This window comes from Mesoplodon mirus (genome assembly GCF_964341445.2).
Source record: "Mesoplodon mirus genome assembly, chromosome: 13".
In the NCBI taxonomy this organism is placed as follows: domain Eukaryota; kingdom Metazoa; phylum Chordata; class Mammalia; order Artiodactyla; family Ziphiidae; genus Mesoplodon; species Mesoplodon mirus.
This window is the reverse complement of record NC_138989.1, coordinates 10,104,776-10,120,235: the sequence shown is the minus strand read 5'-3', so window position 1 is coordinate 10,120,235 and position 15,460 is coordinate 10,104,776. Positions and strand designations below refer to the sequence as shown.

The 15,460-nt window shown below is 42.3% G+C and overlaps 1 protein-coding gene across 1 annotated transcript in view; it reads right to left on the bottom strand.

The window, feature by feature from the left end:
- Positions 1-15,460, bottom strand: part of CIT (citron rho-interacting serine/threonine kinase) — a 171,655-nt gene that overhangs the window by 101,541 nt on the left and 54,654 nt on the right. Inside the window, exon 10 of the mRNA XM_082641760.1 lies at positions 363-546. Within this exon, the coding sequence (XP_082497886.1) occupies positions 363-546 (184 nt within the window). The remainder of the gene's footprint in view (positions 1-362; positions 547-15,460) is intronic.

Genomic DNA, 15,460 nt, shown 5'->3' with positions numbered 1-15,460 from the left:
CTCATCTTAACCCTGCACGTTCCTCCCTTCACCAAGGCTCTGCACTGCTAGGTATCTCCCGCTATCACCTCCCCTCCAAAGAAGACCAAAGACTGAAAAACTAACCCAAAGTACCCGATTGACAATTAATGATGCTATGGACAGGAAGAGGTACCTTAAACACAGCAAAATGAGAATATGAACAGTCTACCCCTCCCCAAAGCCCAACCAGGTCAACTGCTTTCCAAACGCAAGCTGATTAACAGCTTTCCTCCACCGCACTCCCCCCAGGCTGCCACTGCCACTGCCACCGCCGCCACCACCTTTGGGCTCTATGCCTTGCATCAATGCAGGTCCCTAAGAAAAGTCAAAATTTCACTTACTCAGATCTACCAAGAATTCCCAGTGCCTTGCTATACGAAAACCCCACAAACGGCAGTTCTTCTCCTGAGAAACCTGAGGGGTTCAGCTGGCACGGAGAGGATGAAACCCACGAATTCTTCTCTGGTTCATCAAAATTGGAGGTGTCATCATCAGACTTGAGGGTGGGAACGAAGGGGGGAGGAGCTGGTTAAAGAAAAACAAGAAGGGGGGGGAGAAAAATTCAGACGGATTCAACACTGCTGCGGAGAAGAAAATCGTCTCACTCCTTCAGCGTTCCCGATGGCACTGCAGCGCCTGCTTTCAATCTAGCTCACACACAGGCAGACCCAGCCTCTGCTCGGCTCTTACAGCAACAAGAGATTAACCCCTTCCCTGCCAACATGGCCACCAACCAGCAGACGGGCTGCCTTCCCTGCTGGGGTAAACTGAAGGGTAAACTCAAACAGGTCACTTGGTAGAACGAAAAGCACTTGGGGAACTCGTTTGAGCAAGCCACTCGTTCCGGATATTTCCAGAATGATGCTACAGAGCATCAGATGGCTGGTGCTAGTGCACCAGATGACCTAAACCTATTTATTTCCTCTTCCAGACAGGTCCAAATTATTAATATTTAGTGCTAATCATTGGGATAAGATGGAATTTCTACATTTCGTGGATTAACTGGAGTGAGAGGAAAGAACAGGAGAGAGGGTTTGGGAGGCATGTAACTCGTGTTAGGATAGCACTGCAGTCTAGCCCATTCATATCCGGATGAGTATACTCGGAGCACTTATGTACCACTTTTTTTTTTTTTTTTTTTAGTTCATTATCCCTCCTCCCCAGCTCGATCATGCCCCCTGAATCCGCCGCAGTTTAATCAGCATAATGAAATGCCAGCCAGATAAAGTTCTTCCCGATGAAGTACGGCACCCCTGTGCACTGATGGTGTGGATGGATGGCTGCGTCCTACCTCATTAAGGCATGACTCCTGGCTAGGGACGTCTTACATCTTCTCCACTTCCTGTGGACCTACTAAGCTCTCTCGGTCAGGGAGTTGGACACTCGTTCATCGGTCACCAGGAAGCCGCCCACTGTGGTGGGCTCCCAGGGGTGTAGCCAGCCAGAAGCGTTACCATGGCTGCAGGCTGAGGCATCTGTGGCAGGTGGGCCGGGTAAGCTGGAGAGCCGGGCATCACATCCCCCGCAGTGCAGGCTTCATGCTCCCCACTCTGTGCGTGCGTGGTCTGGCGGCAACCCCGCCTGGCCACCTGCGTGGCAGGGGCCAGTGCTGATCTGAGTGACAGAGCAGCATGAGTCACGGCCAGAGCTCTGGAGAGCGCCCCCTAGGACAGTTGTCACAGCCCTTCCCAGCCCAGGCTTCTTTTTTAACTCCTTGCTTTCTGGACAAAAGCTGTATGCCAGATAGGAGCAGCAGTCTATTTTCCGCTTACAGACTCCAAAGAATCTGGCTGTTTCCAAAGTTCCCCGATGACAACAACAACATCAGAAGCAGCAGGCAGCAGCAGGAAGGAGACAAAGATGAAGGGATGTGGAGCGGCAGGAGATGAAGCCAGAATGAAGAGGTATGGCAGCTCCCGGGAAATGCAAAAAAGAACATTCTCAGAACTCAGGTGCGTTGAGATGTGGTAGGAGACTGAAAAACGTAAAATGTACACTTCCTGAAAATTATTTAACACCTTGAAGCTCTCAAGAGAATTTAAATCTTCCCTGTTAGTATCAGAATCTACTTGCTTATTAACATGTTAAAAATTAGCTGATGGAAAGAAAAATTACATTGAATGCTTCAGCCCACCTCCCACGTGTACTTCCCATCGACATGGGCTCAAATCCAATCGGATTTCAATTACCCAATACCTTTTTTTAAAGCAAAAAAGAAAAAAAAGAAAAAAAACACCTTTTAATGGAAATTATACTTCATGAGGATAAAAAAGAGAAGTTTCCCATCCCAAAATAAGGAAACTCAGGTGAAGACTGAGGAAATGCATGGAGAGAGATTTGCAGATGATATTAATATGGAAGCATCATGGCTGGTGGCACATACTTTGACTAAGTGGGTTCAAACCACAGCTCCACCACTTACCAGCACTGTGACCTTGGGAAAGTGCCTTAACCTCTCTAAGCCTCAGTTTCAACATATAGATAATTTCCACAAAGGGCTACTGGGAGGTTTAAATGAAAGAAATCTATATAAAGTGCTTACTGGTACAGCTCTTAGCATACAGTAAACACTCCATAAAGACTACTTGCTATTAGAGCAGGAATAAAGAGGCAGACATAGAGAATGGACTTGAGGACTTGGGGTGGGAGGGAGAAGCTGGGGCGAAGTGTGAGTAGTATCGACATATACACACTACGGAATGTAAAATAGCTGGCTGGTGGGAAGCATCAGCGTAGCACAAGGAGATTGACTCCGTGCTTTGCGATGACCTAGAGGGGTGGGATAGGGAGGATGGGAGGGAGGCCCAAGAGGGAGGGGATTAGCTTTGTTGTGCAACAGAAACTAACACAGTATTGTGAAGCAATTATACTCCAATAAAGATCGATTAAAAAAAAAAGACTACCTGCTGCTGTTATTGCCCACATGACAGATGTTTATGACAGATCCTGCAGTTAGAAGGCTAGTGAGATACAGCAGAGTCTGTGTTGAGTATTCTTCTTTCCTGCATAAGACACAGACACTCACGTGGATGTTTGTGTTAATCGTATCATTTCATTCTTAGCAGAAGTTTAATTCCCTTTCCACTATATACTAATTTATCTCTGGGAGACTGAAATAGAATTCCATATCTGAGTGAGGAGTACGATTAATATAGGGCCAGGAGCCACCCTCTGTGAAATAATTATGACTGAGAAATTCCGTACTATAAAATAAGATCCCTCTTTAAAACTCCATCACACTCAAGGCTAGCCCATGTAGTCCAGATTAGATAAAGGGCCAGGTAATCTTCAATAAGAGGGAGGAGAAGTCAACATGAAATGCCCCAGCTGGTAATAAGCGAGATACTCACAGGACAGATGAAAAGCTAAGAATGTCAGAGCCTCTAGACAGGTAGTCAGTTGGGTACAATGGGAAACTCTGAAAAGAGGGGCTTCTAGGGGCCACATTTGAGCAGGGAAAAGAGCCACAGCCTCAAGCCAAAGAGAAGTGAGGGAAGTGGAAATCCTCAACCTAAGAGAAAGTGATGGATGCTCACCCTTGTCCACGGCCCTTTAGAAGAGAAATAGAGCAGCTATTAAAACTGCAGCCCAAGGTAGAGTGTCTGCGTTTACAGTATCCTACATAGTGAGGGAACTATAAGCCAAGAAATTATCAGCAATATTGGTCCAGGATCCCTTAGGGCACTGGCAGATGTAAGTGGATAAATATCTGTAGGGTCACGTTCACAACCCCGGGCACACAAGACTCCTCTCCCTCCCTCTCTCCCTCCAACACACACACACACACACACACACACACACACACACTCCCAACTAGAAATGAGTTCACAATAAAAAGTAAAAACCAACAACTACACATAACAAGAAAAAGAAACCACCCAAACTACCATGAAGGAGCATCAGCAGATACAAAAGTGGGAGGATTAGCCCCAAAAAACTGCAGATAAGAGAACAATCTAAAATGGACCATAAGATAAATTTTCTTCATTATCAAGATAAATGAGTAGAAATTCTAATAAAACAACAAGATACTCTGGACAAAAGACAAAGCACATTTGAAAGGAACCAAATGGAACTTTAAAAAATGGAAAACATGATTGCTGAATTTAAAGTTTAAAACTCACTGGCTACATTAAACAGATCAGACACAGCTAAAGAGAAAGTTGATGAACTAGTGGATAGACCTGAGGAAATCACATAGAAGCATGCTTCAAAGGCGTGATCTGTAGGCTTGCAGCATCGACAGCATCGCCGGGGAGGCTGGTTAGAGATGCAGAATGGCAGGCCCTGCACCATGCCCACTGAATCAGCACCTGCATTCTAAAAAGATCCCCAGGTGATCCGTGAGCACGCTGCAGTGGGAGAAGTGCTCATACAGAATGCAATACACAGAGACAAAGAGACAGGAGACAGAGAAGGAGAAGGTTCAATGTACCTCTAATAGGGGCACTGGAAAGAGAAGAGAGAACTAGCTCAAAATCTGGATGCCACATTTTAAAGGATTATATAATCGAAAGATTCTCAAGTATGTGACCACATCTATCTTGGGGGGTTAATTCTCCTCTTTCTTGTACCTTATGGAAGAAGTCCCTTTTTTGATCCTCATAAAACATGATTTTTTCTTTTTCTTCCTTTAGAAAAGGTATTAGTAGGTCACTGAAATAATTGGATTTGCATCTGTGTTGATGGAGGTATACAATGCATCTAAGAACATAGCATAGTGCCAGGCACATAGCAGGTGCACAATAACTACATGCTGAATAGATAACAAACCCAAAACGATTGAGAAAATGGGAATAGAAACATACACATGGATAATTACCTTAAATGTAAATGGATTAAATGCTCCCACCAAAAGACACAGACTGGCTGAATGGATACAAGAACAAGACCCATATATATGCTGGCTACAAGAGACCCACTTCAGACCTAGGGACACATACAGATTGAAAGTGAGGGGATGGAAAAAGATATTCCATGCAAATGGAAATCAGAAGAAAGCTCGAGTAGCAATTCTCATATCAGACAAAATAGACTTTAAAATAAAGACTACCACAAGAGACAAAGAAGGACACTACATAATGATCAAGGGATCAATCCAAGAAGAAGATATAACAATTGTAAATATTTATGCACCCAACATAGGAGCACCTCAATACATAAGGCAAATACTAACAGCCATAAAAGGGGAAATCGACAGTAACACAATCATAGTAGGGGATGTTAACACCCCACTTGCACCAATGGACAGATCATCCAAAATGAAAATAAATAAGGAAACACAAGCTTTAAATGATTCATTAAACAAGATGGACTTAATTGATATTTATAGGACATTCCATTCAAAAACAACAGGATACACATTTTTCTCAAGTGCTCATGGAACATTCTCCAGGATACATCATATCTTGGGTCACAAATCAAGCCTTGGTAAATTTAAGAAAACTGAAATCATATCAAGTATCTTTTCCGACCACAATGCTATGAGACTACATATCAATTACAGGAAAGGATCTGTAAAAAATACAAACACATGGAGGCTAAACAATACACTACTTAATAACCAAGTGATCACTGAAGAAATCAAAGAGGAAATTAAAAAATACCTAGAAACAAATGACAGGGGAGACACGACAACCCAAAACCTATGGGATGCAGCAAAAGCAGTTCTAAGAGGGAAGTTTATAGCAATACAATCCTACCTTAATAAACAGGAAACATCTCAAATAAACAACCTAACCTTGCACCTAAAGCACTTAGAGAAAGAAGAACAAAAAAACCCCAAAGTTAGCAGAAAGAAAGAAATCATAAAGATCAGATCAGAAATAAATGAAAAAGAAATGAAGGAAACAATAGCAAAGATCAATAAAACTAAAAGCTGGTTCTTTGAGAAGATAAACAAAATTGATAAACCATTAGCCAGACTCATCAAGAACAAAAGGGAGAACTCTAATCAATAGAATTAGAAATGAAAAAGGAGAAGCAACAACTGACACTGCAGAAATACAAAGGATCATGAGATATTACTATAAGCAACTCTATGCCAATAAAATGGACAACGTGGAAGAAATGGACAAATTCTTAGAAATGCACAACCTGCCAAGACTGAACCAGGAAGAAATAGAAAATATGAACAGACCAATCACAAGCACTGAAATTGAAACTGTGATTTAAAATTTTCCAACATACAAAAGCCCAAGACCAGATGGCGTCACAGGCGAATTCTATCAAATATTTAGAGAAGAGCTAACACCTATCCTTCTCAAATTCTTCCAAAATACAGCAGAGGGAGGAACACTCCCAAACTCCTTCTACGAGGCCACCATCACGCTGGTACCAAAACCAGACAAAGATGTCACAAAGAAAGAAAACTACAGGCCAATATCACTGATGAACATAGATGCAAAAATCCTCAACAAAATACTAGCAAAAAGAATCCAACAGCACATTAAAAGGATCATACACCATGATCAAGTGGGGTTTAATCCAGGAATGCAAGGATTCTTTAATATATGCAAATCAATCAACGTGATACACCATATTAACAAATTGAAGGAGAAAAACCATATGATCATCTCAATAGATGCAGAGAAAGCTTTCAACAAAATTCACACCCATTTATGATAAAAACCCTGCAGAAAGTAGGCATAGAGGGAACTTTCCTCAACATAATAAAGGCCATATATGACAAACCCACAACCAACATCGTCCTCAATGGTGAAAAACTGAAACCATTTCCACTAAGATCAGGAACAAGATACGGTTGCCCACTCTCACCGCTATTATTCAACATAGTTTTGGAAGTTTTAGCCACAGCAATCAGAGCAGAAAAAGAAATAAAAGGAATCCAAATCGGAAAAGAAGAAGTAAAGCTGTCACTGTTTGCAGATGACATGATACTCTACATAGAGAATCCTAAAGATGCTACCAGAAAACTACTAGAGCTAATCAATGAATCTGGTAAAGTAGCAGGATACAAAATTAATGCACAGAAATCTCTGGCATTCCTATACACTAATGATGAAAAATCTGAAAGTGAAATTAAGAAAACACTCCCATTTGCCATTGCAACAAAAAGAATAAAATATCTAGGAATAAACATACCTAAGGAGAGAAAAGACCTGTATGCAGAAAATTATAAGACACTGATGAAAGAAATTAAAGATGATACAAATAGATGGAGAGATATACCATGTTCTTGGAAGAATCAACATTGTGAAAATGACTATACTACCCAAAGCAATCTACAGATTCAATGCAATCCCTATCAAACTACCACTGTCATTTTTCACAGAACTAAAACAAAAAATTTCACCATTTGTATGGAAACACAAAAGACCCCGAATAGCCAAAGCAATCTTGAGAAAGAAAAATGGAACTGGAGGAATCAGGATCCCTGACTTCAGACTATACTACAAAGCTACAGTAATCAAGACAGTATGGTACTGGCACAAAAACAGAAATATAGATCAATGGAACAGGATAGAAAGCCCAGAGATAAACCCATGCACATATGGTCACCTTAACTTTGATAAAGGAGGCAAGAATATACAGTGGAGAAAAGACAGCCTCTTCAATAAGTGGTGCTAGGAAAACTGGACAGGTACATGTAAAAGTATGAGATTAGATCACTCCCTAACACCATACACAAAAATAAGCTCAAAATGGATTAAAGACCTAAATGTAAGGCCAGACACTATAAAACTCTTAGAGGAAAACACAGGCAGAACACTCTATGACATAAATCACAGCAAGATCCTTTTGGACCCACCTCCTAGAGAAATGGAAATAAAAACAAAAATAAACAAATGGGACCTAATGAAACTTAAAAGCTTTTGCACAGCAAAGGAAACCATAAATAAGACGAAAAGACAACCCTCAGAATGGGAGAAAATATTTGCAAATGAAACAACAGACAAAGGATTAATTTCCAAGATTTACAAGCAGTTCATGCAGCTCAGTAACAAAAAAACAAACAACCCAATCCAAAAATGGGCAGAAGACCTAAATAGACGTTTCTCCAAAGAAGATATACAGATTGACAACAAACACATGAAAGAATGCTCAACATCATTAATCATTAGAGAAATGCAAATCAAAACTACAATAAGATATCATCTCACACCGGTCAGAATGGCCATCATCAAAAAATCTACAAATCTATAAATGCTGGAGAGGGTGTGGAGAATAGGGAACCGTCTTGCACTGGTGGGAATGTAAATTGATACAGCCACTATGGAGAACAGTATGGAGGTTCCTTAAAAAACTACAAATAGAACTACCATACGACCCAGCAATCCCACTACTGGGTATATACCCTGAGAAAACTGTAATTCAAAGAGTCATGTACCAAAATGTTCATTGCAGCTCTATTTACAATAGCCAGGACATGGAAACAACCTAAGTGTCCATCATCAGATGAATGGATAAAGATGTGGCACATATATACAATGGAATATTACTCAGCCATAAAAAGAAACGAAATTGAGATATTTGTAGTGAGGTGGATGGACCTAGAGTCTGTCATACAGAGTGAAGTAAGTCAGAAAGAGAAAAACAAATACCATATGTTAACACATATATATGGAATCTAAAAAAAAAGAAAAAAAAGGTCATGAAGAACCTAGGGGTAAGACGGGAATAAAGATGCAGACCTACTAGAGAATGGACTTGAGGATATGGGGGGGGAAGGGTAAGCTGTGACAAAGTGAGAGAGTGTCATGGACATATATACACTACCAAACATAAAATAGATAGCTAGTGGGAAGCAGCTGCATAGCACAGGGAGATCAGCTTGGTGGTTTGTGACCACCTAGGTGGGTGGGATAGGGAGGGTGGGAGGGAGGGAGACACAAGAGGGAAGAGATATGGGAACATATGTATATGTATAACCGATTCACCTTGTTGTAAAGCAGAAACTAACACACCACTGTAAAGCAATTATACTCCAATAAAGATGTTAAAAAAAAAGATATATACTTAAACGACTAGAAAATGGCTCTTGCAAAGAGTGCACCTGGGATAATACAGGCCATGAAGAAGTTACTGGATGTTTGAGTTAAATGAAGAGGCTTTAAAAGTAGAGATTGTTCCGTCTGAAAAATATGTTAATGAGTGCCTATATTAATATTTCCTGATAGAGTATAATGAAATCACCATCTCACCCCCCCCAACATGCTCACTACATTCAATAATGACAAAGAAGAAGTCATACATTAAGATCTGTTCATTAGTAAAAGGCACTAAAAAAAAAAAAAAGGAAAAAACCTTTCCCTATATACTTTTAAAATAAATCAGCCTATGCTTGAGGTCACATCAGGGCACATTTTCCTCAGTGACAGGGGCTATACAAGTACATTCTGGAGGGTCCCCCTCCCCCACACTTATAAGATAGATGGCAGAACAAGGTTTTCAGAAACAAAGAGCTATTTTAAGAACTGTAGTTAATCTCCCTCCTATAAATTCTCTCCTTTTTAAAATCCTGACATTCATTAGAAGCTTGGCGGGCGGGGGGGGGGGTGCGGAATGTATTGTCTTCACAACTATTCACGAAGGAAAAAAAAAAACAAGGAAAGGAGAGGCAAAAGGATTCATCCTCTCGTCCCTACTTCTTTCTAACATGCTCCACTGAGCTCCATTTTTCCCATTCAAACTTTTAACTTCTCGGCATACCAGACAAACATGAATATTAAAAACGAAAAAGAGGGCTTCCCTGGTGGCTCAGTGGTTGAGAGTCCGCCTGCCAATGCAGGGGACACGGGTTCGAGTCCTGGTCTGGGAAGATCCCACATGCCGTGGAGCAGCTGGCCCCGTGAGCCACGATTGCTGAGCCTGCGCGTCCGGAGCCTGTGCTCCGCAACAAGAGAGGCCCCGACAGTGAGAGGCCCACGCACCGCGATGAAGAGTGGCCCCCGCTTGCCGCAACTAGAGAAAGCCCTTGCGCAGAAATAAAGACCCAACACAGCCATAAATAAATAAATAAATTTATTTAAAAAAAAAAAAAACGCAAAAGATTTTTCTAATTTTGGTCTAATGTTGATCATCTGCTTTCCCCGCTGGAACACAAGCTCCACGAGGCGAAAGACGACGCTGTGTTCACCATTATACAACTAACACCTAGAACAGTACCCATCTGTCCTGATTCAAGGGTTCATATCTATATTGTGAAAGGAATGAATCAACAACAAGAACCTTAGATGTGGGATAATTTTTTAGACCTAATGGGATAGTTCATGCCATACACCACTTCAGGGAACTCAGAGTACCCAATTTAGTCATGAGGAATTGGCACGTTAAAAACAAAAACAAAAACCTGAACCTAGATATAGCTCATAAAACTCCCATGACATTCAATCATCACTATGGGTTACGGACACTGCTGCTGGGTTGTGTGTGGCTGAGTTAGAAGATGAATAACAGACAACATAGTGTCAGAAAAGACAAAGGCACATGAATAAATACCGTGTGATATCATGAATCAGGACAGTGCCTGGAACGCAGTGGGCATTCAATGATATTAAATCAAAATTTCAAGTTCATTCTATCTACCATGGTGTTCCACACCTTAAAAAATAAATAAAAAGTACTCAATTGATTAATTATATGCTACGTTCAAATCTAAAAGAAAGACTACCTAAAAGTTAGCTGTCTTCCAGTTCGTTAAAATCTGAGGCACCAATGTGATCGCACTTATCTACATGATGAAGACAGAACTGCAAACTAAGTGAAGAGAAGGCTGTTTGCGTTGTTTAGAGGTCAAGGTGAGGCTGTGAAAAGTGAAGAGTGTGTAAACAGAATGATGGCCATCGTGTATTGCTGATGGGGATACACTGAGTTTTGTGTGTTCCTGTGCCATGGAGGTAATTGAATCTCGAGAGTTAGTTAAAAGATGTCTTCACGGGCTGCAGTGGGGATGAGTGCTACTTTAGAAAAGCCAGGGAACAGCAGCCCAAGAAAGCTGTGGGTAATGAGGCTGGGAAGTAAATGCAAGTGAAATCCTGGCTGGACCTTGAAGGGGGGAAATCCTAGATTGGATTGACAGAAGGGATTATTAGAGAGAGTTTAAGAGTGCTGGGCTGGTGTCAGTGCCTGAGACTGATAAGATCACTTCAACAGTGATGGCAGAAAGAGGTCGATGCTAGGAACTGCTGAAGGACAGGTCTACAATAGTTAACGTGACAAATTCTATACTAAGGAAGTGATAACAGAAAGGGAGAGGACGTGGATTAACAGGAGGCATGGCAAAAAATGTGACAACTGATGCAAGAGCAGAGATTTTAGGAATATCAATGACCGACTCTTACAATAGGAACAACTGCGCGAGAAAAAGGTAGCAATAGAAAGACCGAGATATCCAATATCAGAGATCTCATGGGAATGAACAAAGAGAATAAATTAAGGGACAGGCAAGTAGAGCTAGCTACTAAATACACGTAAGTAATTGAGCCCATGAGAACAGACTATATCTCCTGAGCCTCACGCAAGCCCACGACTTTCTCCCCTCCGCGCAGGAAGTGGTCAGATATAACTTGTCCAAACAGCCCACTGTATATGCAGTGTAAAAAGAAGACAAATCGGATCCAGTTTCCCATAGACTTGAGTAAATAAAAAATTATCCCACGTCTTTGCTTCCCAAAAGAGCCATAAAAAGACTTTAAGGTAATGTTGATTTGGCTGGTCATCAATTTTTACAATGGTGTCTCCAAAGTAAATGAATAAGGAAGTTTTAGCATTACTAAAGGATGCTTCCATCCATCAATCTCAAGGATGCCAGGGCTTGGCTGCCAACAACTAAGCAGGTTTCCTCTCTGGGGGCAGATATAAGATCTTGATGGAGTTGTGTGCTGTCTGAATCTCGCCATTCTTAAAAGCCATATTCCTAAAGTTTGCTTAATATCGAGTTTTTGGTAAACTACTTATGTTTTCCCACAGAATTATCCTTTTAGGGATGCTTCCTCTCAATTCTGGATCACACTTCCACCAGCCTTCTAACGTCGTAGCATCACTTTGTTTTCCCCCCTCCCTTTTGGTCTAGGTAAACAGCGACCTGGGAAACACCTACATAGGATAAAAACACTCAAAGAGAATCTTTTCAAACTGCAACTAGTAGGGCTTCCCTGGTGGCGCAGTGGTTGAGAGTCCACCTGCCGATGCAGGGGACATGGGTTCGTGCCCCGGTCCGGGAAGATCCCACATGCAGCGGAGCGGCTGGGCCCGTGAGCCATGGCCGCTGAGCCTGCGCGTCCGGAGTCTATGCTCCGCAACGGGAGAGGCCACAACAGTGAGAGGGCTGCGTACTACAAAAAAAAAAAAAAACAAAAAACTGCAACTAGTCATGACCGTATTTCTCTGCAAAGCTGGGTGTGGATACATCCAGTGTGGGGCGCAGGTGGAGGCCCCCAGAGCACACTTGTACAATAGTTCATGGGTTTCCGTTTCCCGGGACCTGCTCGCTCTAGACCCCGACAACTTTCCCTTCCAGCACCTTCCCCCTTGAATTACCTACACTTAAGGACACATCAGATTAGATTCATTCTTTTCTACCCTCAAGACCTCTGTGGTATCCTTTTCTCCAACATTTGCGGGGGGGGGGCGGTTTCCTCCAACATTTTTTAAATTTAAGTTTTTATTATGAAAATTTTCACATGCACCAAAGTGGTACGGGAGTAAAATGAACTCCTGCGTGCCCTCAACAGCTTGTAACGTTCTCGTTTCATCTCATCCCCACCCCTATTTTATTTGCACGTGCGCCGATTATTAAAAGCATACCCCAAAATAGCAAGTTATCAAAGAAACAACAAAAAATTATTTTCCAGAGGGGAAGAAAGATATGTTTCATATGAAAAGTACCATCCAAGTGCTGAATGGAAAGAATACAAAGACCTAGGTACACAGCTCTAAACAGTTCCTAAAAAAAAAAAAAAACTACAATGAAAACAAGCAAAAGGGCTTCCCTGGTGGCGCAGTGGTTAAGAATCCGCCTACCAATGCAGGGGACACGGGTTCGAGCCCTGGTTGGGGAAGATCCCACATGCCGCGGAGCAACTAAGCCCGTGCGCCACAACTACTGAGCCTACCCTCTAGAGCCTGTGAGCCACAACTACTGAGCCTATGCTCTAGAGCCCGCATGCCACAACTACTGAGCCTGTGCACCACAACTACTGAGCCTGTGCTCTAGAGCCCGCGTGCCACAACTACTGAAGCCCGGGTGCCTAGAACCCATGCTCCGGAACAAGAGAAGCCACCGCAATGAGAAGCCCGCGCACCACAATGAAGAGTAGCCCCCACTCACTGCAACCAGAGAAAAGCCTGCATGCCACAACTACTGAAGCCTGCACACCCAGAGCCCATGCTCTACCACAAGAGAAGCCACCACAATGAGAAGCCCGCGCACAGCAAGGAAGAGTAGCCCCTGCTCACCACAACTAGAGAAAGCCCTTGCACAGGAAAGAAGACCCAACGCGGCCAAAAATAAATAAATAAATAAATTTATTTTTTAAAAAAAAAGCAAATACATGTATTTGTACACGCTAGATGGAGAACAAGGTAAAAGAATAAAGATATCCATAGCTAACTCATACACAATGCTCATAAAAAGCAATGATGAAAGTCACTCATTCATCAAAAAATTATAATGGAACTATTATTTTTCAGTCATGGTTCCAGGTGCTTGAAATGTATCTATGAAGAAAACAGAAAAAATGTTCCTGCCTGTTCTCTACCATCAATCATTTTGAACCGAAGTGCCAATGGCTAAATGAGCATTCAAGTGACAGGGTAAAATAAATATCTTTTTAACATTCAGAGATTCAAGAGATTTATCAACCACAGGCTACGTTGAAAGAATTATTAGAATATATATTCAGATGAATAAAAATGTAAAACCCCCCTCCGCCAAAAAAGCAAACCCCAGACGTCATAATAATTTCACCTTCAATTACTGCAGCAGATATCCCTAACTTAGGGTTTCTCAACTGTGGCATCACCGACATCCGGATTAGAGAATGCTTTGTTGTAGAGGGCTGCCATGTGTATGGTAGGATGTTTAGCAGCATCCCTGACCTCTACCCACTAGGTGCCAATGCCACCGCAAGTCATGGCAACCAAAAATGCCTCCAGACACTGCCAAATTGCCTCCAGTTAAGAACCACTGCTCTAACAGATAAGGACTTTTAAAAACCATGACCATAATACCTTCATCACACCCAAAAAATTAATAGTAACTCCTTAACATTATCTAATACCATGTTCTTGTTCAATTTTCTCCAGTTGTCCCCATAATATCTCTTTACATTTGATTTGTCTGACTCAGGATCCAACCAAGGTTCACACACTGATGTAGTTGGTATGTCTCAATCTATAATCACTGACCTTTTTTTTTTTTAATAGTATTTATTGGTTTAAGAAACTGGATCACAATGTCCCTGTAGAATTTCCCACATTCTGGACTTGGTTGATTGTATCCTTGTGACATCATTTAACATGTTTCTCTGTCCCCATGTTTCCTGGAAACTGGCAGTTAAATCCAGGGCCATCTGTACACTCATATTCGATTTCTCTTTTTTTTTTTTTTTTGCGGTATGCGGGCCTCTCATTGTTGTGGCCTCTCCCGTTGCAGAGCACAGGCTCTGGACGCGCAGGCTCAGCGGCCATGGCTCACGGGCCCAGCCGCTCCGCGGCATGTGGGATCCTCCCGGACCGGGGCACGAACCCGTGTCCCCTGCATCGGCAGGCGGACTCTCAACCACTGCACCACCAGGGAAGCCCTCGATTTCTCTTGACGAGAATACTCCCCAGGATGTGTTGCCTACTTACTAGTCCATGACATTAGAGGGCACACATGTCTGCTTATCTTTCTTTGTGTGATGTTAAGAATGATCCATGGGGTCCAGTGAGATCAGCGTGGTCGCTCCCCCATGAGGCTCCCTCCCATCTTTCACTACATATCTCAGCAACCATGGATGATCACTCCCTAGAATCATTATTTTATTAAGGGCTGGAAAATGGTGGTTTTCTAATTTTGTCATTCTTTCTACGTCTATTAGCACATTAACAATTTGGTTACCCTGGAACATAGTTCAAATATGAAGGCGGGATAAATGCTCGGTTCTTTCCCAATACTAAGCAACATTCAGAGTACTGAGGTGGGGGGGGGCCTTAGCAACCGCCAGAAGTGACCAATGAGACTTCTTTTTTCAGTTGCCACTATGAACGAGTGAATTTTCATATATGTCATGGGTTTCAAGCCACTGCAGTCTTTATGATGCTTATGTTGTCCCATCTTCGGCCAGGAGAAGCCCCTCTACTAGATACACTTGTCAGAAAAGTCAACTCAGATTCTATTTTAGCTTTGGGGGCTACTTTCCAGTTTACAGGGGCGGGAAAAACACCACCCACCACCATCAGCCCCTACGGAAGAAGCAAAGAGACAAATGTGGGG